At 33.6% G+C, this 23,970-nt stretch overlaps 1 protein-coding gene across 6 annotated transcripts in view; it reads right to left on the bottom strand.

Annotated features, from left to right (window-relative positions):
- INTS6 (integrator complex subunit 6) overlaps nt 1–23,970 on the bottom strand; it is an 82,246-nt gene that overhangs the window by 38,084 nt on the left and 20,192 nt on the right. For 5 of the 6 annotated variants that reach the window (XM_072976188.1, XM_072976190.1, XM_072976191.1 and 2 more), the window contains one exon: nt 23,427–23,516. In XM_072976188.1, coding sequence (XP_072832289.1) covers nt 23,427–23,516 — 90 coding nt within the window. Of the gene's footprint in view, nt 1–14,606; nt 14,830–23,426; nt 23,517–23,970 lie in introns of those variants that run through there. The other variant, XM_031684575.2, reaches the window with a different exon arrangement.

Below are 23,970 nucleotides of genomic sequence, written 5' to 3'. Positions count from 1 at the left end.
TAGAGGGGTGGATTGACTTAAAAAAAGGTGACTGGCTAAATTGTGGAGGGTAATGAGGAATCTAGTAGAAAATGAAAGGCAATGAAACACTGTGAACAGTGGAATAATACACTCAAGTGATGTGCTTTAGAATAATGCAATGGAATGACCCATTGAAGGAAACCAAGACAAGTTAAGCAGCTAATGTAATAGTTTAAGAAAAGCACCAGGGCGATTGATGGCAAATAGGAATGAAAAGAAGAAACAGATTAGTGAAAGCAAAAAGCAAGGAACTGAATAATACCAAAGACAATTACAGAGGAAAAAATATAGAATATGATATGTCCGCTAAGACCCTGATGCCTTCTCTACCTCTACTATCATAGTGCTGATTTAACATGTTCAAATGGTAACGAATTACTATAATATAAGAAGCATGACTTTTAAAAAATGCAAACTAAGTTCCAAATGCACGCACACACACAAACTGAAGAACACTTTTCTCAAAAGATGTACAGTGTTACTAACTCTAACGTAAATACATATAATTGTTTAAAAAGAACCCCAAATTATTCAGAATCTAACATAAAACATTTAAACTAGAACAAATTATACAGTATTAGATCAGAAGCTTAACTTAAAGCACATTGGTAAAGAAACTTAAAAACCAAAAATACAGTAAAAGCTTTATGAATCATTTTGAGAGCCATTATTTCCTAGGTAACTGAGCTCACTTAATGCTTCAGGCATAAAAATTTACCAATAAACTTTCTTCAGTAGATTATATATATTTATCCCTATCATCTGGAAATAGACTGTAACCCCTAAAAATGGCAATAACATTTTCTTGGTAATTCAAAGAAGTAGGAATAGAAAAAGCCTAAAGTCCTCTTGTTCACACCAAATATCACCCCAAATTACACAGTAAGTTAACAGGGTGACAATTCATCATTTACTGAACTTTGTGTCAGGGTTTCAATTAAATATTCTGCTTGAATCACTGCATTTAATCCTGTAACACACCCATTACCTATAACGTAGATTCTAAGGTATATCATCTATTTAATGTATTTCCTGGCTTCCCCCAAATTTAACATTAAAGGTACATAAAACTTTTCCCAACAGTAATGCCCAATTAACCATACGGCTACATATCTCCTTCTTTTTCCGTATCATAGAGTTTCTTAGCATTTGAGTCTCACAGAGTTTGAGTCTTAAGTCTTCTCCACACTGGGTCTAGAAGTTCTGAATCCCTTTGGCCATCAAAGTCAAGCAGAACATCAGAGTCGTATTTTTTTATAGCCTGTGCTTATGACCTCAACCTCTTCACAGCACCTTTAGTTTGAATAGTGTCGTTTCAAGGTATATCAAAGACTGTAAGAACTTCAATTGTATTTCCTATTTGGTTAACTTTAGGATATTTTTGTAGTCTCTTTATTTCAGTATAAACTACAATGCTTCTCCTTAAAAGGCTGACTTTTGGACAGAAGTTGGATTCCTAGTAATACCTCTTCATAATTGGTAAAAGCCGTAATACTATCCCACAGCTTTGAAAGTTTTTCTCTTCTAAGAAATTTGGTAATTTCAACTGCCTTTATTTGCACTGCCTGTGTACCTTAGGTGATCTATTGTATGTATCGTATTTTTTGTTCATTGCAATGCTAGTTCACTGTAAAGTAATAATTTCCTTAAAAATTTTATTATAATAATAATAAATAATTAGGGATCCAAATTTAGTTAAACTTCTTTGAGACTTCTAGATAAAAATACATTAACAATCAAATGTAATGTGTGAACCATGTTTGGATTCTGATTCAAACAAAACTATTGTCAACATTTGTGAGACAAGTAGGGAAACTGGGATATAAATTGGGTATAGTATTATTTATTAAACACCTTAAAACTTTTGCTAAGCTATAAATTAAATTAAATATGAAATTATAAATCAACCTATAATTAACCTATAAATTCAATTTAAATTAAGATTAATTTTATTTAAAATTTAAATTTAATAAAATTAATTAAAATAAAATTTTGTTAGGCTATAGAACATTGCAGACGTGTGTGTGTCCTAGTATGTTAAAGATGCATACAGAAGTATTTATGAGTAAAATGCTACAATGTCTGGAATTTGCTTTAAAATATTCTCCCCAAAATGTTTACTGTATATGTAAATGTATAACTGTGTGTAGGCATAGGGGCAGAACATATGAAACAAGACCAGCAAAATGGAGATAATTACTGAAGCTAGATAAGAGTTTCTGAGGTGTATTACTTTATCTCCCTACTCTAGTGTATGGTTAAAAGTTCCAAAATTTAAAAATTTTTTAAAATTTGACATATGTAAATAACCAAGACAACAAAAATGCAAGCAATTAAAAGCTTCTGTGAAAGGGAAATGAGAATGGAAAGGGAAGTCTTGTCTTTATTAATAGCCCTCGTGTAAACATAATTTTTCCCTCGTGTGAAGGTAATTATTAGCCAAGTGTTCATGTTATTTAAATTGAAATATTTTAACTCTTTTATATAGAATATAAAATTTTCCCCTGACATGAGGTGCTAATAAAGCAAACAGTTCAGCTCTAGTGAAAACAAAATGACTGACACCCATGTGTCAATATCAACAGACACAAGTAGGACCCGCTACCAGTCCATACCATCCAGCTTTAACAAAGTTCTCCTGATTTCAGAAATGCTGAAGAGGGTAGGGACAGGAGAGATAGTATTTCCTAGAACCAAAGAAATATAGAATTATCCTTCAGAGGTGGCAGGAGGGTAAGGAAACCCTGACATAAAGAGATTGATAAATCTAAGTAACTGCAGGTTCTAGAAAAAGATTTAAACCCACATTCTCCCACTTTGCTACATCCTTGTTACATATCTGATTCTCATCTAATGTTTACACTGTGCCATACACTGCCACACTACTAAAATAGATTTTCTCAACTGAAGAGTAATTGATTTCAGATTGCTGCTTTCTGAGTTCCTATGTCTGCTTACTTACATCACTACTTTTTGTACATTAGTTTCCTCATATATAAAATATATAACAAGGGTAGGTATGTATATAAACAAGGCTGGTCTAACATTAAAAATTAATCAATGTAATTCACTATATTAACAAAATCAAAAGAGAAAAATCATGATAATCTCCGCATATGCATACAAAATTGACAAAATCCCATATTCCTTCACGATTTAAAACAAACAAAAAACACCCCAGCAAACTGGTAACAAAGGAGAACTTCCACAACCTGATAAAAGAAATATACAAAAACCTACAGTTAACATCACACTTACATACTGAAAGGTTTCACTCCCACTTCAACCCCCACGATCAGGAACAAGGAAGGCAAAGATGTCTATTCTCACCACTTCTACCCGTACATTAAGCAAAAAAAGGAACAAAAAGACAGATACTGAAAAGAAGAAGTAAAACTGTCTATATTCATACACAATATGATTTTGTATGCAAAAAATTCCAAGAATTGTGGAAAAAACTACTAGTGATTTTAGGAAGGTCACAGAATTCAAGGTCAAAATATAAAAATCAAATATATTTCTATGTACCAGCAACAATCAGAAATTAAAAGTAAAGAAATAAAAACTCAGAAAGTAAAAAACAAAAACAAAAACAAAACCACCAGAAAATTTAAAAAGAAAACAATTTACAAAAGCACCAAAATATATGTGCAAAACTTATACAAGGAAACTACAAACATTGCTGAGAAAACTTAGACTTAAAATCTGAGCAATATACCATGCTCATACATCAGAATAACCAATAATGTAAAATGTAGATTTTCCCCAAATTAACTTAGAGATTCAATGTAATTACAATCAAAATTTCAGTAGGCTTTCTTGTAAAACAAGCTGATTCTAAATTTGTATGGAAACTCAAAAGGCCTAGAATATACAAAACAAGTTTGAAAAAAAAAAGTTGGAGACAAACTGACTTCAAGACTTACAAAAAAAAAAAAACTTACAAAGCTATAGTAGTAGACACAGTGTTGGCAGACATAGGCAGACACAGAGATCAACAAAACAGAATAGAAAGTCCAGAAATAGACACTCAACTATGCGGCCAACCGACTTTTAACAAAGATGTCACAGCAATTCAATGGGGAAAGAATTATCTTTTCAACAAATGGTACTGATTCAATTAGTTGATAGTATGTCAAAAAAAAAAAAAAAGAACCTCAACACTTTTCTCCCATCATATATAAAAATCCTAATGGAATCATGACCCTAAAAGTAAAAATGCACACTATAAAACTCCTTAAAGAAAATAGAGGAGAAAAATCTTAGTAGCATTAGGTTAGGCAAAAGATTTCTCAAATAGGACACAAAAAGCACAAATCATAAAAGAAAAAAATAAAAACATTTGCTCTTTAAAAGACTGTAAAAAATGAAAAGGTAAGCCATAGACTGGGAGAAAATATTTGAAAAACATGTATCCAATAAAGAACTTACATCCAGGATATGTGAAAGATTCTTGTAACTCAATGATAACAGGACAAACCACCCAGTACAAAATAGGCAAAACAACCAGAATACTCACTTCACCAAAGAAGATATACAGGTGGCATATAAGCACATGTAAAGATGTTGAACATCATTAGTCATTAGGGAATGTAAACTAAAACCAAAATGAGACACCACTGCACAGCTACTAAACTGTCTAAAATTTAAGACCGAAAAAAACTCAAGTGTTAGAAGGATGGAGAGCAACTAGGACTCTCATACATTTTCTGGTAAGAATGCAAGATAGTACCACCACTTTAATAAACAGTTTGGCAGTTTCTTATGAGTTAGATACAGACTTACCATATGATCCACCAATTACACCCCAGGTATATACTCAAGAGAAATGAAAACATATGCCCACAAAAGTACTTGCATGCCAATGTACATAATTTTATTCACAATGCTCCAAATAAAAAAAAAAAGGAAAAAACCCAATTGCTGTACCTCAGTGAATGGATAAGCAAACTGTAATATAGATATATAACGGAATACTACTCAACAATAAAAAGGAGCAAACTACTGACAGATACAATAATGCAGATGAGCCTCAAAAGCATTATGCTAAGTGACAGAGCCACACACAGACTATACACTAAATGATTCCATTTATATGACATTCTACAAAAGGCAAAACTACACACGCACGTGCATGCACGCACACGCACACATACACACAGAGTGACAGAAAGCATTATCAATGGTTTCCAGAGGACATGAAAGAAATTAACTGCAAAGGGCATAAGAAGACAACTTTTCTGGCATGATGGGTATATTTTATTTTACATCATTTATCGGGCTGTTAATAACACAATGTTTACATTTGTTGAAACTCATCCAGTTTTATACTTGAAATTGTGATGTTTTATTACATATAGATTACGGCTAAACAAGGGAGACAATAACAAAAGAAATATAAGCAAATTCAAATTCTGAGTATCATATACTTAATGGCAAAAACAAAAAGGGAAGAAAGAGAAGAAAAGGTTCTAAAATATATATGCCCTTTAATTTGGAGTTTGGTTCCTTATACAATACCATGCTGCCTCCTTTCTAAGAAATTCTCTCCATATATTCAGGTGAGAATATTCATTCTCAATTCTTTCCATGAGACATGAAAGAAGTGCGTGTGCATACATGCACACACACTCCCATGGGAGTATTAGACTTAATCTTTAGAAGAATAATCTAACTAATATACCTTACTCTCTTCCACTTAAGACAACATAAAAAATGAAAGCATCTGAGTGACTTCATTATATGAGATATTTGAAGTACTTGAAACTCTTAGCAATAAATTACTTGCACACACTTCACAACATGGCTGAGATCAAAACAGACTGAAGCACCAGATTCATTCATTAATTCTCTTTCAATAAAAATTTACAAAGGACTAATGCTGTCAGATAATGAGTAAATGGCAAAAATCTACAGAATATTAAAGTACTGTAAGCATTATTGATCTTAAAGAAATTAGGTCAATTAATAGTTCCTGAGCTATAGTAGAGCTAGGGATAACAAAATAATTTCAGAATATGTGTACATATCAAATGCTAAATTTTGTGCTATTTTTAAATGCTGTGAAAGGTACAAGCATCAACTGAGTGACTACTCTGTGCAGGCACTGGGGTTACAAAAGTAAGCAGAAGTGAGATAGGATAGCCCTTGTCCTTGTGGGGCAGGAAGACAGGCTGACATTAACCAAATAAGCACATAGGTTACTATGTAATTATATGTTACACTAAATGCTCTAAGGGCAAAAAATTTTTCTTTCTTTTGAAGATCAAAACAGAATCCTATGGTCCAGTTTTAACTAATGCAGATCATACCCACTGGTGAATCTCTTGCCCTGGTATTTTTCTTTTTCTAACTAAATCTCTGCATCCCATTAACACCCAGTCTTTCCTGATAGCACCAATGTTACCTGTATGAGCAAGTCTTCTCTAACCTCCACCAAAGGAGTCTCGCCCTTTTGTAATATGGTAAGAGAATAATAAAACAGCAAAACTCCTTGAGTACTTATTATCTCATTTAACCATTACAATCATGAGATACAGTTATTAATTACCATTTTAAAGACGAAGAAACTGAAGCTTAGAACAAGAGAGAATTAAGTTGCAATTCTAATTAGTTGCAAAGCCAGGAATCAAACCTGGATCTACATTCTTTAATTAGTACAATTTTTTTCCTATTAAAACAAATTTTTTTAGAACATATATTATTTTTTGTACTATGTATTTATTTGGGGGATAATTAGGTTTGTTTGTTTGTTTATTTTCATGGGACTGAACCCAGGACCTTGTGCATGCTAAGCATGAGCTCTACCACTGAGCTATATACACCACCCACATCTCCACCCTGATCAGTACCTTTAAAATATTTACTTTAAATCTGAATTGAAAACACTAGAATGAATTCATATTTTCTTCCAAGAAAAAAAAAAATGTATTTGCTAACTCTGTCTATTGCAAAGGCCTGAAAACAATGACCAATTTAACAGCAATGATCACCTCTAACAACACCCAGGTTATGGTTTCCATATACCATTTCCGAATACACAGAACTTGATATGATTCCAGGTCTGGAGCAAAAACATACATAAACTTAGAATAAGCTGTCAAACTATAAAGTAAGGAAGTTTCCAAAGCTTTTAAAGCATAATTAATTTCTTTACCATCGCTTTTATTTCAGAAACTAAAAACTGACCCTCAAATTCTAATCTTTTGTCCTTCTCATCAAAATCCCCAAATTTTGGCTGGACACAAAGCCACCCAAGTAGAGATTACATTTTCTACTCCGCTTTGCAGTAAGTGTGGCCAGGTTCTAATTGATGGACTCTGGTTGAAACTGCCAAATACAAGTTTTAGGTCATCCTCATATTAGGAAGCTGCCTGCCCTCCACATTCTTTACTTCTTCCCATAGGATGAAATTTAGTTGTAGTATTGAACCAGGATGTGTTGTAAAACCTGTGTCAACCATTCAAATAAACACAAAGACAGAGCAAAAAAGTAGAAAGAACCTGGGGGCCTAGACAACAGCTTGGAGTAGAACCACCCTACCTCCCAGATCACTAGCCAGCTCTGGCTTTGATGTGAGAGAAAAAGACAACTTTTAATTTTCTTAAGCCACTATTACTTTTGTCCCAATTACAGCAGTTGGACTAATAGCCTAGAAAACATATTCTTCCAGAAGCTTTTCAGAATCCTTGAAAGTTCAACTAGATGCTTGTCAATTTGTTTTGCTTTGTGGCAGAAAATACAGTTCGAAGAGGCACTGTATGCATGTTAAAGGCAGGGAAAGACAGAAGCTAATGCTAAATGCCTTTGTGATTTAATAAATAGAAAGCTGGCAGCTCCAGGATCAAGTCCCATTCTGGTCCCAATTATTCAGATTTGCTTAGATAATGTAGATGGAAAAAAGCTTCAAATAATATTTTAACATTCCCAGTGAAACTGATCATTTCTTAAACCTCCTTTCTCAAATATAATATAGCCTTAGCTCTTACTCATAATGAACAACAACAACAAAAAAACCCATATAACTTAGTATCAGGCCCTTATAGATTCACTTCAGTTTCCCCCTTCCCAATACATGTAAGAATTATTCTAAAACTCAATATTTATTCCTTTATCTTCCTTTCTCTCCCTAAGATTTTATCCATGAACAACCATAATAATCCTCAGTTATTTTTCTGATTAGTTTCAAGAACTGTTTAAAATCCAAGGATACTCAAACTGAAATTATCTGGTGGAAAAGATACATGAAAGAAATCTGCCTATCCTAGAATTTGCTGCTTGGGATTAGAGAAGAGCAATGCACCCTGTTACAGCATCTTCATATTCCTGCCTAGTATGAGAGTTTTACTTAAAAAGATGTATTAAATGTCACTATTTGTTCACATGAAAAATGATTAATTTTATATGAATTTCATCTCAATAAAAAAACATACAAACCTCAGCAAAAACCAAGCCCTCTACCAACCCAGTTAAGAAAAACTCTAAGAAAGAATAAAGATAAAGATGGAAGTAAGAGAGAAAAATAAATAATGATGATGATGATGGTGATGACGATAACAGATCAACTCAGAAGTCTGATATACAAAAAGGACACAGAAAGGAAAAAAATGTCAAACAAATAATAACATTTCTGAAACTTAAAGGATATGAGTTTCCAAACTGAAAGGGCCTGCCAGGAGCCCAGCACAAAGTCTACTGGCAGTAAGATGAGTAAACAAGTAAGATAATGAATATAAACTGCGGTAACAGTGACAAGAAGAAAGTCCTAAAAGTGCAGAGAACAAAGTGCAACTAAATGCCTAAAAGCTTCACAGGAGGTAGCATTTCACCAGTGTCTCAACAAATACCGAGTAGGTTTTGGGGAGAGAAAGGTGGGAAGAGACAGGAAACATTCCAGAATTACGGAATAGGCCCTGACAAATAAAAGACTTTCATGTACTCAGGGAACAATGAGGACAGTTCAGTGTTAGTGAAACATTTAAAATCAGTGTAAACCAAATAAACCACGGAAAAAGTTGAAATCAAATCATAAAGGGCTTTTCATGCCCAGTTAGGGAGAACAGATATCCCACAGTAGGAGATAAGGGGAAAAGAGAAAATACCTAAGTAGCATCAAAACTCAATCAGGACGATAAGGGTGGGTAGGGGTGGGCAAAGGGGTGATGGTCAAAAGATACAAACTTCCAGTTAAAAGAGAAGTAAGTCCCGGGGATGTCACATACAGCACGGTGACCACAGTTAATAATATTATATATTTGAAAGTTACTATTAAAGTACATATTAAAAGTTCTCATCACAAGAAAAAAATTTTCTTGTATGTATAGTGATCAATGTTATGGTGATCATTTCACTGTATACAAATATTAAATCACTGTGTTATATGCCTGAAACTAATACAATGTTATATGTCAATTATGCCTCAATTAAAAAAAAATACCTATCTATGTACACATACACCCCACCAAGAGCCACAGTGCTCAGCTTTTACTCATTTGAAGGCTTAAAAATTGAGAACCCTAAAGAGCTTTTAAATGGATTCTATCTATTGATATTTGCCATATCAAAAACTTAAAACAATAAAGTTAAAAAAAAAAGATAAAGGCTAGCAAAACCAACCTTGGGAATCTGGTTATAGATGGAAATCCATATATACTGATGGATGAAGCCTGGGAATGAGTAACATGCCCAAAAAGAGTATGTCAAACAAAAAGGCAAAAAAAAAAAAAATCTAAGATTAAACCAGTCACAAGTGTTAAGGAAAAAACAAATAAACTAAAGCCAAGGATTAAAACAGAGCAGAAAGTGAAAGGAAAGCCAAGAGAGTATAAATCCAGAAGCCAAGAGAAACTTTAGTAAAGAGTGTTCAAAATAGTGCTGGCAAAACATCATGAAAAAGAAAAATTAAAAACCAATAGTTGAATTTGGAAGACGAGGATGTTATTAGTGACTTCATTAGAGAGGTAGAATCAGAAACCAGATTCTAATAGGCTAGGGAATGAAAAAGAGATAGAGAAGTGAAGGAGATAACAAACAACTTCTCAGTTTGCTGTGGAAGTAAATAAGGAAATCAAGGAAGTCACTAGAGAAGGAGATACAGTGCATGGAGATAAAGATAGGAGTTTTTCCATCTGTTTTATTTCATTTCTTTAGAGTGGCTGAACCAGGGAGGCAGAGTTGTGTAACCATCATTACTATCTAATTTCAGAACATTTTCATACCTAAAAAAGAAACCCCACAGCCATTAGCATCTCTTACCCCTGACCTCTAGCAACCACTATTTGTTTCTATGGAATTGCCTATTCTAGACATTTCATGTAAATGGAATAATTAAGTCAGCAGCCTTTTGTTTCTGACTTCTTTCACTTAGCCTGTTTTCAAGGTTCATCCACATTGCAGTGTATGTCAGAACTTTAATCCTTCTTAAGGCTGAATAATATTCCATTGTTGGATATACCACAATTGTTTATCCATTCATCAGTTGATGGGCATTGTACTGTTTCTACTTTTTGGCTATTATAATGGTGATACAACATTTTTCACAGAAATGTTTTCACTTCTCTTGGGTACATATCAAGGAACAGAATTTTGGGGTCACAGGATAACTGTGTTTAACTTCTTGAGAACTGCCAAACTATTTTCCATAGCAACTACATTGCTTTCCATTTACACCAGCAAATGAGGGTCCCAATTCTCTACAATCTCATCAACATTATTATCCATCTTTTTTATTATAGCCACTATAGCAGGTATGAAATAGTATCTCATTACGGTTTGGTTTGCATTTCCCTAATGACTAATGATGGTTGTGAAAATCTTTTCACATGCTTATTGGCCATCTGTATGTCTTCTTTGGAGAAATATCTTTTCAAACCCTTTGCCCACTTTTTACGTTGGGTTGTCTTTTTAGTTTTATGTTGTAAGAGTTCTTTTTATATTCTAGATATTAGATCCTTATCAGATATATAATTTACAAATATTTTCTCCTTTTTTACTACTGTCTTTTCTTGATAGTATTCTTTGAAGCACAAATGTTTATAATTTTGATGAAGTCAAATTTATCTAATTTTCCTTTGGTTATGCTTCTGGTGTCATGTCTAAGAAACCATTGCCTAATTAAGCCAAGGTCATAAAGATTTACACCTCTGTTTTCTCTTTCAAAGAGTTTTAGCTCTCACATTTAGGCTGCCCACCTATTTCAATTTCATTTTTATACATGGAGTCAGGTAGGAGTCCAACTTCACTCTCTTGCATGTGGATATTAAGTTGTTCAGTACCATTGGTTGAAAAGATTATTCTTCCCCCAATTAAATTGTCTTACCTCCCTTTTTGAAAATCAACTGCCCATAAATACAAGGGTTTGTTTCTGGACTCTCAATTTTATACACTCATTTAAATGTCTATCCTTATGCAGTAATGTACTGGGTTTTGTTTTGAGGTATTTGTGGGGTTTTTTTTTTTTTTTTAAATCCCACACTAGACTGTAAAGAGCAATGGACTTGAAGTAAAAAGAAAAAACAATGGTCAAGTCCTAGCTCTGCCTGTTACTTGGGAATCAGCTATACTAAGACTCATTTTCCTCACTCTCACAGAATTAGGAACTGAGATGTGAAATTACCTTGTAAACAAGAAAAGGTAACACAATTAAGTTTTGTACATATTTTCTTAATGACTACACTCAACTTCATAAATTTTGGCAGCCAAGAATAAAAGAAACACAGGAAGAATCTTTCATAATCTGTTTCTAAGAAACAGTGTCTAGCACATAGTAGGCCCTCAAAAAATATTTACTGAGTAAAATTAACCATTTTCCAATTGTTTTATCTCTATTTATTTTCTATGATTTTTAAGATTATGAGAAAATAATTTATAAATATTAAAACATCATACTTCAGGTTCTTTCTTTAGTAATTATTTCCTTGGGGAAAAAAAAGCAAGTAAATTTCGCTTAGGCTACTTCTAGCTTTTGAATATTATCCAATATTGCATAAGATATTTAATAAGGAATGGAAAACTAAGGAATTATTAAAGTCAAGGTGAAACCTATAAAATTTATAACAACTAGATTTTAATTGGTAGTTCCCACAGTTATATAGTTATAATGTATACCCTTTAAGTTAGGGGGCAAAACAACTTTTTTTGTTGTAGCAGCTTAAGATCAGTATTTATCCAGAGGAAAGAGCAATTACCTGGCAATCAGCAATATGTTTTACTCCAACAAATTTCAAAAGTGAAGTCTTTTAAATTTTTAAACAACTTTACTGAGATATAATTACCTACCATAAAATTCACCCATTTTAAAAAGCATCCAATTCAATTATTTTCAGTAAATTTACAATCATCACCACCATCTAGTTTTAGAACATTTCAACACCCTAAAAAGATCCCTCATGCCCATTTGCAGTCAGGCCCCAGTCCACTTCTAAGCAACAACCAACCTTTATGGACATTACATAAAAATGGAATCATACAACATTTAATATTTTGGAGGTTCATCTACGCTGTAGCATGTCAGTAGTTCACTCATTTTTGTTGCTAAATGGTATTCCAAGTTTCTTTATTTTATGTCTAATATAATATGACCCACAAACAATTTGTCCCCTTTTATAAGGAAGTTTAAAAAAAAAGTTGCTAAAAATGTTTACTCCTTGCATATTCCACACTACTGCCACTATTGCCACTATCTTTCTAAAATCCAAATCTAGTTATCTTTTCCTCTACTAAAATCTCTTCAATAGTTACCATGAACTTACGAGGCCAAGTCCAAGTTCCTTGACAGAGCACACATTATGGGCCGTGCCCATCTGTCCAGTCTCATTTTCCGCTGCTTCCTTCTTGAATATTCTGCCAACAATCAGCACTGAGGTATATATGGTTCTTCCATGCTCTCTATCACCTTTATGGATTTGAGCTCATCTACTTTCCAAACTTACATTAGTTTTTCAAAGTCCAACTTGAGATATCATTTTCCAGCACCAGCCTCATTTCCTCAGCAGCTTGTTCTGTAATCATTTTATTTCTTACACCTGCCACAACTGTTTACCTATCTCTCTTACCAGACTCATCCTACACCTACCCTTGTGTCTGAACATCAATTAAGTACCTGTTCAATTGAACTGAATACATTCTGACTACTAATATTCTTCTGCTCATTTCATTAAAAAGATAAGCTGTACTCTGACACTGATGGTGAAAAGACCTAACAGACGTAGTATAACACAACTGTAAGGTCTAAGGCATGGTCTGTACACAACAGGGTATACTCTAGGGGTCAGCTATGACCCTCCAGCAAAATCCAGCAGTTTGTTTCGGTAAATAAAACTTTATTAAAGACAGCCATGCTCATTTGTTTAACTTCTTCACTTTTACCCTACAGCAGTGGAATTGAGAAGTTCCAACAGAGGCCATATAAGCTGAAAAGCCTAGAAAAATATTTACTATCTGGCCCTTTAAAAAGTTTGCCAACCCAAGATACATCACAATGCATGGGGGTGGCAAGGGTGGATATCAGGACTTCCTTCATATGTTTTTTTAATCTCATTTTTTAAAATTTATATTTTTGTGTGTTTTCTAATATTAAAACAGTAGTGATATACGTAATTTCTAAATGCAGAAATATACATACATGGATAGTGGTTACCCATATTATTTTTTACTAATATAAAGGACTCAATTAAAAAAAAGTTTTTTAAACAAAAAATCCTAGCAAGTCTTAAGACAAACAAGTTTTAGAGTTTATTTGAAAAATTAGCAATCAAGATTATATAATAATCTTGTAGTAACCTTTAATGAAAAATATGAAAATGAATTTATGTTGGTATATGCATGACTGGGACATTGTGCTGTACATCAGAAATTGACACACTGTAATTCAATTTAAAAAAAATATATTGTATGAACAATTAGGTTCTGTAAGTGCTTCAAAGCACAGAGAAAGAGGCCTAGAATTAAACCTTTTCCAAACACAAATGCTCAAAACATCTTTAAGAATCTTTCTATGGGGCTAAATATGTTATTCAAATGATTCAGGTAGTACTAATATTCTTCAAATTGAATTCAATAAAATATGAGTTACATAAATCCAAACTGCTTCAAAGGTGGCTATGTTTTTTTTTTAAATCACTATAACAGACAAATCAACTGCCAATTTGTCCTTCTAAATCCTGAAGCCCAATTGCCTGATATACCATCAATATATGATAAACATATAAACTAAGAGAATGAATATCTCACTAAATTTTTTTAATGTGTCTGTATTTTAACATAATGCAATTTTGTAACTAAAGTGTGTCTTAGTTGTTTATAGTAAGCTGTTTCCATTTAAGGCAACAGACACTAATCTAAGGTTCTGAAGGGCCCAGGAAATACCACAATCCTCCCTTTATAGATCTTAAGGTTAGGAGGGTGGCTTCTAATAACTCAAAACTTGGGGTCTCATCATCATCATAATCAATAAATTTATAAACTAAAGTTAATTTACCAATCAAACCTGGATTTGACAGGTTAGGGTTGTTGTCATTCTATGTTGAATCATACTCTCCAACAAAAAGTCACAGCCCCCAGAGAGAACTACACTCTACTCTGCTCACCTTTAAGGCTTTTTCTGAGGCCTTCCGAGATGACTAGCATCAGACTTTTGAGGAAGGCTAGCCATTAGACAAGGCTTTTCCCCACGATCTGACTGCTTGAAGTGACATCCAGGATCAGGTCGATCCTGTATCCAGGAATCATGACCCTCCCTGAGGCACCAGTCATCATGAGACAGTCAGTGCACTTTGGCACTTCTTGAAAACCACTGGGCTGCTCCTTTAGCTGAAAGGAAAAAAAACATCAAAACCACAACAAACAAAACAAAGGGGGAAAAATCAGTAATTCAACCTGAAAAGACAGAGCGTGGGGAAAAATATACCAAAAACAGCCTTGTCTAGATCAAAATGTAGCCTTGCCTTGATTAAAGATCATAGTTTCAATATCGTTCCAGTCACTGCACAACATTTATTCCTAATAGACAAAACTGAAATTTTTTTTTAAATCTACTATATTACATCTGAAGAGAACAATTCAAAGTGGACGTTATGCAAAATAACTATTTATGGAACACAGCTAAATAACATAATGAGGGTATCCTTAAAAGACTAACAGCGTAGGGTGTAGGTGAGTGTGCCTCATCAGGAGCCATGTGTTCAGCTGTTTCATGCTCTCAAACTGTAAGCTGTCTTAGGCATGAAATACACCTAACAGGCTGACTCGACCTGAGTTTAATTGGCAGAAAACTGCCAATGCAGTCAAAGCCAATCTACTACTGTTCTTAAATTATATACCCATGAACAGGAAAGGAATTAAGCCTACGTCCTCTTTAAGTGACTTGACAATACTACAGGATATACTCCCTGCACACAGTACTCTTGTCCTAGCAGTCTGAATTCAATGTTCATGCTTGTTTAAAATAAGCATTTTAATATGTTCACACTATGCTCTTAACCAAAAACAAAAACCTTAAAAATCTGACAAATAATACGATGACTTAACATTTATTTATTCAACATGCTTCAAAATAAAAATTCTATCAAAATCCAGAGGTTCTGTTTATTTAAACTCTATTTTTAAATACAAAACACTTTTCCTAAGACATAATGAAAAAGGTAAGAAAACGTCCTTAAGGTGATTATTTAAAGGTTGACTCTTAAATCCTTTAATACATTAGTGCCCTAAACATAGTAATACCTTTTTTATATTTTTTTATTTTTTCTTTCTACTACTTTTTATTTTATATTTTATATTTCTTTCTACTACTTATCTAATATCCCCATTTCAGTTAACACTACCAACATCAACACAGATTCTCAAGCTGGAAACCTCAAATACTACTAGACCATGGCTTTCTTTTTTTTTTTGGTTTGTTTTGATTTGTCTGAGAATATAATTAAAGCTACAGACCGCTGTCCCCCAGAAAAATGTACACACAACTAGACAATGTCTGGATAAGATTTCAGGGAACTCACAGAACCCTCTGAAGCCCAAGCCCGGACCCTGGGTTCAGAACTTCTGTCAAACACTTTGTTCTTTTCTTCTCCCTTATCATCTTCAGGACCCGCCTAGCATACCTATTGAATCTCTCAGATTTCTGCCTTCCTATCCAGCACTGACTTAGTTTTAGCACATCCCATGTTTTTCCTGGGTTGTTGCATGTAGGATGCTAATTCTTCACAGTTTACTATCCTTCAAATCTATCTTCTTTCTTATTGCTGGCAGAGTAAGCTTACTAAAATGCATATCCGATCATGTGACTCACCTGCTTAACATCTTCAATACCTCATCTGCAAATGTCAACAGAATAATGTCCAGTCCCCTTAGGGTGGTATCATCTGGCCTCTACCCAGATTTCAAGCATCCACTCCTCTTACCTACACTTACCATAGTCATATAATTTATAGCCTCCAATACACTGTTTTCATGCCATCATGTTTTTATAGACTGTTTCCTCTTCCTGAAATGTCACAGCTCAATTCCTTACTCATTCCTTAAAACTTAGCTTCTCTCTTTATTTCTGCCACAAGATTTATCTCAAGAGTGTTAAAATGCTTATTTACTTTCCCATCCTTAGAGACCATATGTTTCCCAAGGGCAAAAGCCTTGCTAATTCGATCTTTGCGTCTGTACTACTCAGAATATAGCCATAGTACTAAATATAAACGTATAATATGTCATTATTCTTGTATGCAACCAAAGTCACTATGCATCACAAGAAAAATCATGGCTGAATTAATCTAAAATATACTTTAAGCATTCAAAATTGGAACAATTCATTATGGAAGGGTATTTTAGCAGCAACTTCCTTGGAAGTAAAAATTAAGTGTAACTATCACTGATTCTTTATATTTTCATATATATTTTAATAATGCTAGTTATGAATATCCAAGTCAGGGATTAAGGTGTAATAAGGGTAACACAATACTATGGAGTCCTTTGGATAAAAACTCCTAAGCCAGATATAACAGGCACATGACAGATAACATAAATTAATTACTCCCTCCTTTGTACCCTCTCCTCCTCTACCCCATCTCATTCTCAGGGTCTGAGAGTCCTTCTCAATACAGCACACCATATGCAGATTGACTAGTTTTGACTGCAGTCGGCACAGAAGTTAATATTTCAGAGCTATCCAACAACTGATACTAAGCCACATCAAACACAACACAGAAAATTCACAGATGACCTATTTCATATCCCCTGGAAACCCATTCCCAAGTTTAACAATTTTAAGGTCAAGAATTGATTTTTATGTTAAACAAAACATAAGGTTGACCTTGTATTAAGTTGTTCATTTTTACATGTATTTTTTGTAGTTTAAAAATATATACGTTTGTAGTTAAGCTGTGTTCTAAAACTACAAATTCCAAATCTGATTGTGCATCAGAACCAACTGGAATACTTTCAAACATACAGATTCCCAGGTCCCTGCCCAAATCAACTAACCCAAAATTTCCAGAATTACAGCTAAAGCATGTATATTTTATAAAATACCCAGGTGATTTTGATGTAGCCATTTGAAAACTACTTTTCTAAATATCACAGGCATTTATATATGAAAGAGCTAGAATCAGAAGAGCAACAGAAACATCTCTAAATGAAATTTTCCTTTCATTTCCTTACATCTTACTGCTTACTGATACTGACAGGCTAATAAACACAAGGTAAAGTTGTTTCACCTTCTGATAAAAACTATTTTGATACATCTTACCAGAGGATTCTAGACAATAAATTAGTAACTGCAGCCACACAGCTTCACTAAAGAGGGATCAACCAGCATTTCTTTTTATTCTACTGTAGTGTTTTGTCTAGAGGCAATCCTTAAGAGTTTTTCTTTGCACATGACCTTAAAAAAAGGTATATTCAAAAAGACTACTGCAAATGTGAATTGCTATAGGTATTAAATTGAAATACATCATCTTCTTTTAATTATGCATTTTATTATAATTACATGTTTTCAAATACTGACAATTGCAGATACACACATTTCTACAGCATATCAGAAGTAATAAAACCAGGGGCTGAGAGAACAGAGCCAAAGATACAGGTAAAAAAGAAAACTCAAATGATCTACACCCAACAAATTCTAATTAAATGTTCTTGGAAAGTTGAATTGATAGATTAACATACACAATAATGTTATACACATGTTTAAAACACTCGAATCACAAATGAATGGGGAGCGTACAGCTCAAGGGATAGAGCATATATGCCTAGCATACACAAGGTCCTGGGTTCATTTCCCAGTACCTCCTCTACAAAAATAAATAAAAAGTCAAATCTGATCATCTCCCCCATAAAAAAAATTAAAAAAATTAAAAAATGAGTAAGACAAGAGCTAATCTTGACAGTGCTACTGAGCCCCTAGTAATAGTGATATGAAGAGGCACCACTACTAAGGGATAAACATGAAAACTCAGAAATGCATTACACAGATCTGTTTAATACATTCTGTCATACTTCCATGACAGTCCTCAAGATTCCTTAGAGGTCTTTTTAATAAAGAAAAAATAAAGAAAATGTCCCCCCAAATTCTAAGTGTACTGGGAAACAACTATTTAAAATAGCTGTTTAAAAATCCTTACTGACACAATTAAAATAGGTTTGACAGCTTTTGGTACATATTTTTAGTGAAATAACATTTTTGGAGGGCGAGATGTGTTTTCGGAATTATTTCGGATACTAGAAACAGATTTAAAATTCTGGACTGTCTTTTAATCAGTACAAATCATGAAGAGTTAAATATAAACTGTAATTATAGATCCTAATTAGAGACTATCCTTATGAAAGGTAAAACTATTTACATTGCCCAGAGCGACCCAGAAAAACTACTAATACCGATCCACATCTCAAAGACAGATGGGATCTCTGCATCAACTTCTGAGAATCGACAAGTTGAAAGATAAGATCCCAATCTACAGCCACTTGAACACATAGTTGAGGTTACTCACATATTCTCCTTCTACAAACACAAGCCCTTTCTGAACATCTGCCAAGAAGTTATAAAAGTAGTTGTCCTGGTTGCCTTAAAAAGCTGGGAAAGCTCAGAAGAAGGCAAAGCTTTTAATGTCAAAAGCCAACAGGTTTTTTTGACTGCAAATATCTTCTCTAAAATGTTAGCCTCCAAGGCAAGCATAACATTGATAAAAAGATACAGAAAGAGTCTTCAGCAAATCTCAATATTTGAAAGATAACACTACTATTAGCACTTTCAAGGAAGAAAAAAATAACTGCTACACGATCCTGGAATGTCATTCATCACCAAGAAGGTACTGGCAGGATTTCTTCTGGCTACTTTATTGAGCAATATAGTTAGCCATGTGTTCCAGGAATCATAGCACAGAATAGTTTTCCATTGCAAAAGAGTACTAGAGAAAGTCTTTGCAGGCAATAAAAACCAGAAAAAATTTTCTCAATAATTCTAATTATAAATTGTGATTCTACCAAAGCATGACACAGAACGTGACGAATGGTACTGTGATTATCTGGCCACAAATATGCTTAACAACATCAAAGATTACTACTATAGGAGTAAGAAATATACATTTCTTGTGTAGCAGAATTCAAAGTCCCATCTAACTTGTACCTCATGAGTAAAAATACTCCAAACAATCAGTTTTATCAAATAGCTACATTTAAAAAGGAAAAATAATACATAGATACTCTTCCATCATAAGCACTCATCAATAGTCCTCCAGGGTCATCCAAAAACACTAAACTAGAAACACACTCATGAACAACTCAAACAATGGCCTGGACTTTTATTAAATGAAGCCAAAAAAGGTAATTAAAATCATAAATTAAGGTAAAATGACTGTAGCCAGCTCAGAATTTGTGTCTGTAAGTCTGTAATACAAAGCTGTTTCTCTTCTAACTCCTAATACACTGCTAAACGATGAGCCATCACAGAGGAAATGGTATCCCTGTATTATTTTGACAAACAAGTTATGAGAAATGAGATCATTCTGGCCTGTACAAACTTAGCCAAATCAAGAGGCACTACGGCACCAAGTTTTTCCATTTACTGTTTTCTAGGCTCAAAACAACTTTGCACCAGGTTTCTTTATAACTTTTACAGATACAAGCTATGAGCCACATCATATACCAAATCATCCACAAGATCCTTGAATTTAATCAAAATTTTTAAAAGACTAAAAATTCACATTACACAGGATTTGGCACACGCACAAGACAGGTTAATATTAACCCTCCCCTCCCTCTTTAGTGCTCCAATACACTTAGTGTGTATCTGTATTTTATCATTCATAAAACCACTTAATAGGCGATCCCCCTATTCCATTAGACTATGTGTGAACTTGAGAACCAGAAATCCACCCTATTCATCTTTGTCATCTTCACTGCCTAAAAATACCCTGGTCATAATAGTCATTCAAGGGACACTAAGTGAATAAGAATATAATACCTATGTCACAACTATATAGAAAGCTGAAAACAGACCAATAGGAAATCAGGTAAATAGAACATAAATTTCAACAACACACAAAAACAGGAACAAACAGAAAAGTAGTAGATAACAGGGAAAAAGCACTGGTCTTTAAGGGCTGGGATGTCTTTGGAATTTAGATCAATTCTAATCCAGATTTGGCAATAATAAATGTTATAACCTTGAGCAAATCACTTAGCCTCCCTGGATCTTAATTCCCTCATTTATAAAATAAAAAGTAATGCCAGATGAGTTCTGTTTCCGTATATGTCATAAGGATGATTTCAAAGCAGGAGGAACACTTACATCTGAAAAATAGCACTATCAGAACAGACAAATATACCATGTGAGATAACTCTTGAGCAAAGGGTATTATATGGGTGGGAGACACAACTCCATAAACAGTAACAGGTCACATCAAAAGCAGCCAGAGCCAACTAAGAATTATACACACATACCTAATGTGGAAATTACCAACACAATCACTCATTCAATAAATCTTAAAAAAGAATCAGAATCAAAGGCAAAGGTTAAGAGAACCGAAGAGAAAGAGACATAAAGGCAAAATTCTGTTTATTCCTTACTATAAATTATGACAATATAACTCATATGTACCACACATGTGCGCACACACACACACACACACACACACAGAGAACAAGCCAAAAAGCATCCTTATGCTTTTTATAAATTGATAAGGCTCCTCAAAATGAATCACATAATTATTTGAGCTAGAAGAGACCAGTATTTCACAACATTTTAGCAAAAATTAAGCTTCCAGAATATACACATGTAGGGCACATTTTCTGGCCCACAAAATGAGTTTTGTTGGCACATTAAGAACCAAACATGCAGAGGATCAAAGATATTCCTAAACTTGAAACTCAAAACAACTCACAGACCTATGTTCCAACTGCATATCCAACATAAACCTCTGTCTTAAAACAAATGAATATTCTGCCTCAGGAAAGTAGTAGTAATCAATTTTGATCTTGATGACTGCCAGATTCATTACAATAATATCTATAATCAATATATTTTTTAATGTAAGCTCTGTTCTCAGTACTGTACTAAATATTGTAGTAGATAAAAGAGAACTAAAAGGTAAGATCCCGGCCCACAGGAAAATCTTTTCAACCTTACTAGCAAGGAATTTTAGGTTCTTAGGAACATACAGTTCTATTTCTCCAACATCCTTCCCAAGGACTTAGGAAGACAGGTAAGCAATTAAAACATCCATCTATATTTCAAGATGGAGTTTTAAAGCTAGAAGAGGTCCTACAAAACAAACATTACAAAGTAGATCCAGATATATGGAAACAAAATATCTTGTACCCCAAAGGGCATTTCTACAAAGGAGGCTAGAAAGAACATCTTGAATGGATAATCTCACATGCAGGAATATTTCACAAAAGAACAGAAATACCTTTTCAACCGTAACTACAAATCAAAGTCATTATTATTTCTGACTTGGTTATCAATACTGCAATCTTTCTCTCACTCAAGTTTTTCAAAAGCAAGGTAAAGTGGAAAAAATCAACTTGAGAGCTTCAAATTTAAAATAAAGCAATATTTTTATTGCTTGTTCATGTATATTATATAATCAATGTCCATCTGTTCCTGCTAGTGGCAGGCTATAACTGGCTATGCATTTCAACTAAGGTCAAAAAAGCCCCAAAACTGACTAAGTTCAGCTATGGAGCATTCCAAGGCTACTAATTAAATCTAGACTACAAATTAATTATGAATTTTAATCTACCCAATTTTTCAACTGTTTCTCCATGAATTATATCCTAAATTTCATTTAACATCAACTGTTCACACAAAACAACTCTGGCTCTCTTCCCCCAAGTGAAGATCAGGAAGCCCAATTCTTTACCAGGTCCAATGCTTCACAATACAACTATACAATGTTCTTTTCTACCAAGCACTTTCATATACATTATTCATTTCAGCCTTCCAACAACCCTATGAGGTAAAGAAAGAATTATCATCATTTCATGGACAAGGATAGAGATTCAGGGAAGTTAAATAACTGCTACCAAGTTCACTACTAGAAAGTAGTTGAACAAAGACTAGAACCTACAAGTCTGACTCCATACCCAATTTGCATTCCAAACTGTCACAATGAAAGTATTTCTAAAAACAACTGAACTACACTTTTCTTACTTAATCAAATCCTTCGTAAATCAAGTGAGAATTAAAATTAAGTTTCTAAATCAAATATAAGCAGTAAAGAGAGTAGACTAAACCATCTCCTTTCTATATCAATATATTTTAATAAACAAATATAACGTTCAAGAGTAGTTCAAATACCATAGTAAAAGACATTTAAAGTTAAAATAAATCTATTGCATTCACCCTATCACACCACACACAACCAACTCTGTATAATACATGCTAGTAGAGAATAAGTGAGGTTAGCTATAAAATTACTACTTATCTGTACTTGACTTAGAATTAAAGTGTCCCAAAATCTGCACTTTTCCTAGTCCTAACCTCCTCTTGGCTTTGCTGTACTCTAGTCTAGCAGTCTCCACAGTGGAGTACACAAGACAATCCACTTATATATGGGACAAAATGATTTAGAATGCTTTCTCCATTTTTTAAACCCGAAAATAAGAACTCATTTTACTAAATTTACTACATGAACTGACACTGCAACCCTCCCATAAGTACAAAAGTACATATAATTGGGATGGGTGGGTAGGCTCTAAACCTTTTCACAGAAGGGATTCCTATTCAAGAGAATTTGGAGACCACTGCTACCAACAACAGAGAAAGTAAATGAGTCCCAGGAGACAGATGACTCAAAACTGCATCAAATAATCAAAGAGAGAACCTATTTAAGGTGTTCAATATCCTACAGTGCATATACAAGTAAAGATTTTTCAACTGCAATTGTATAATCTGTTCTGATATAAACATAACTTACCTCATCTTGGACTCCACTGGTAGTAGTCAGCTTGCTCCCATCAGTAATTGTAATAATTATTGCTGGCTCCAAAAAAAAAGGATTTCTTCCCTAAAGTCAAAAACATATTGATTATATTAAAGTCTAGAGATTAACTTAATTTTTCTGAGTAAAAAGGCAATTTTCAGAACAGTATATCCTTTCTTGTTTTTAATTGACACGTACAGCATATTCCTTTTATTTATTAAAAAAAGTTTAGAATGATACATGAACTAAACAGAGGTTAACTTTGCAAAAGTAGGATTAGACAGAAAGAAAAATGGATTTTTCAATTCTTTGTACATTTCTGCATTGTCTTAATTTTTACAACGAACATCTATATTTATGCAACTAACTAAGGTATTTAATTTCTTAAAAGAGACCCTACAGTTCAATTCCAATGATGTGACATAACTAGATATTACAAATTAATAGATATTATTTTTTAGAAACTTCTTAAAGAGGAAGGCAAAATAACAGGTGATTACTACTATGTAACCTATGCCTGTAATCAAAGTATCTAACC

Source organism: Vicugna pacos, chromosome 14 (genome assembly GCF_048564905.1).
Source record: "Vicugna pacos chromosome 14, VicPac4, whole genome shotgun sequence".
Taxonomy (NCBI): domain Eukaryota; kingdom Metazoa; phylum Chordata; class Mammalia; order Artiodactyla; family Camelidae; genus Vicugna; species Vicugna pacos.
The sequence above is the reverse complement of the archived record's forward strand: the minus strand, read 5'-3'. Positions and strand labels throughout refer to the sequence as shown.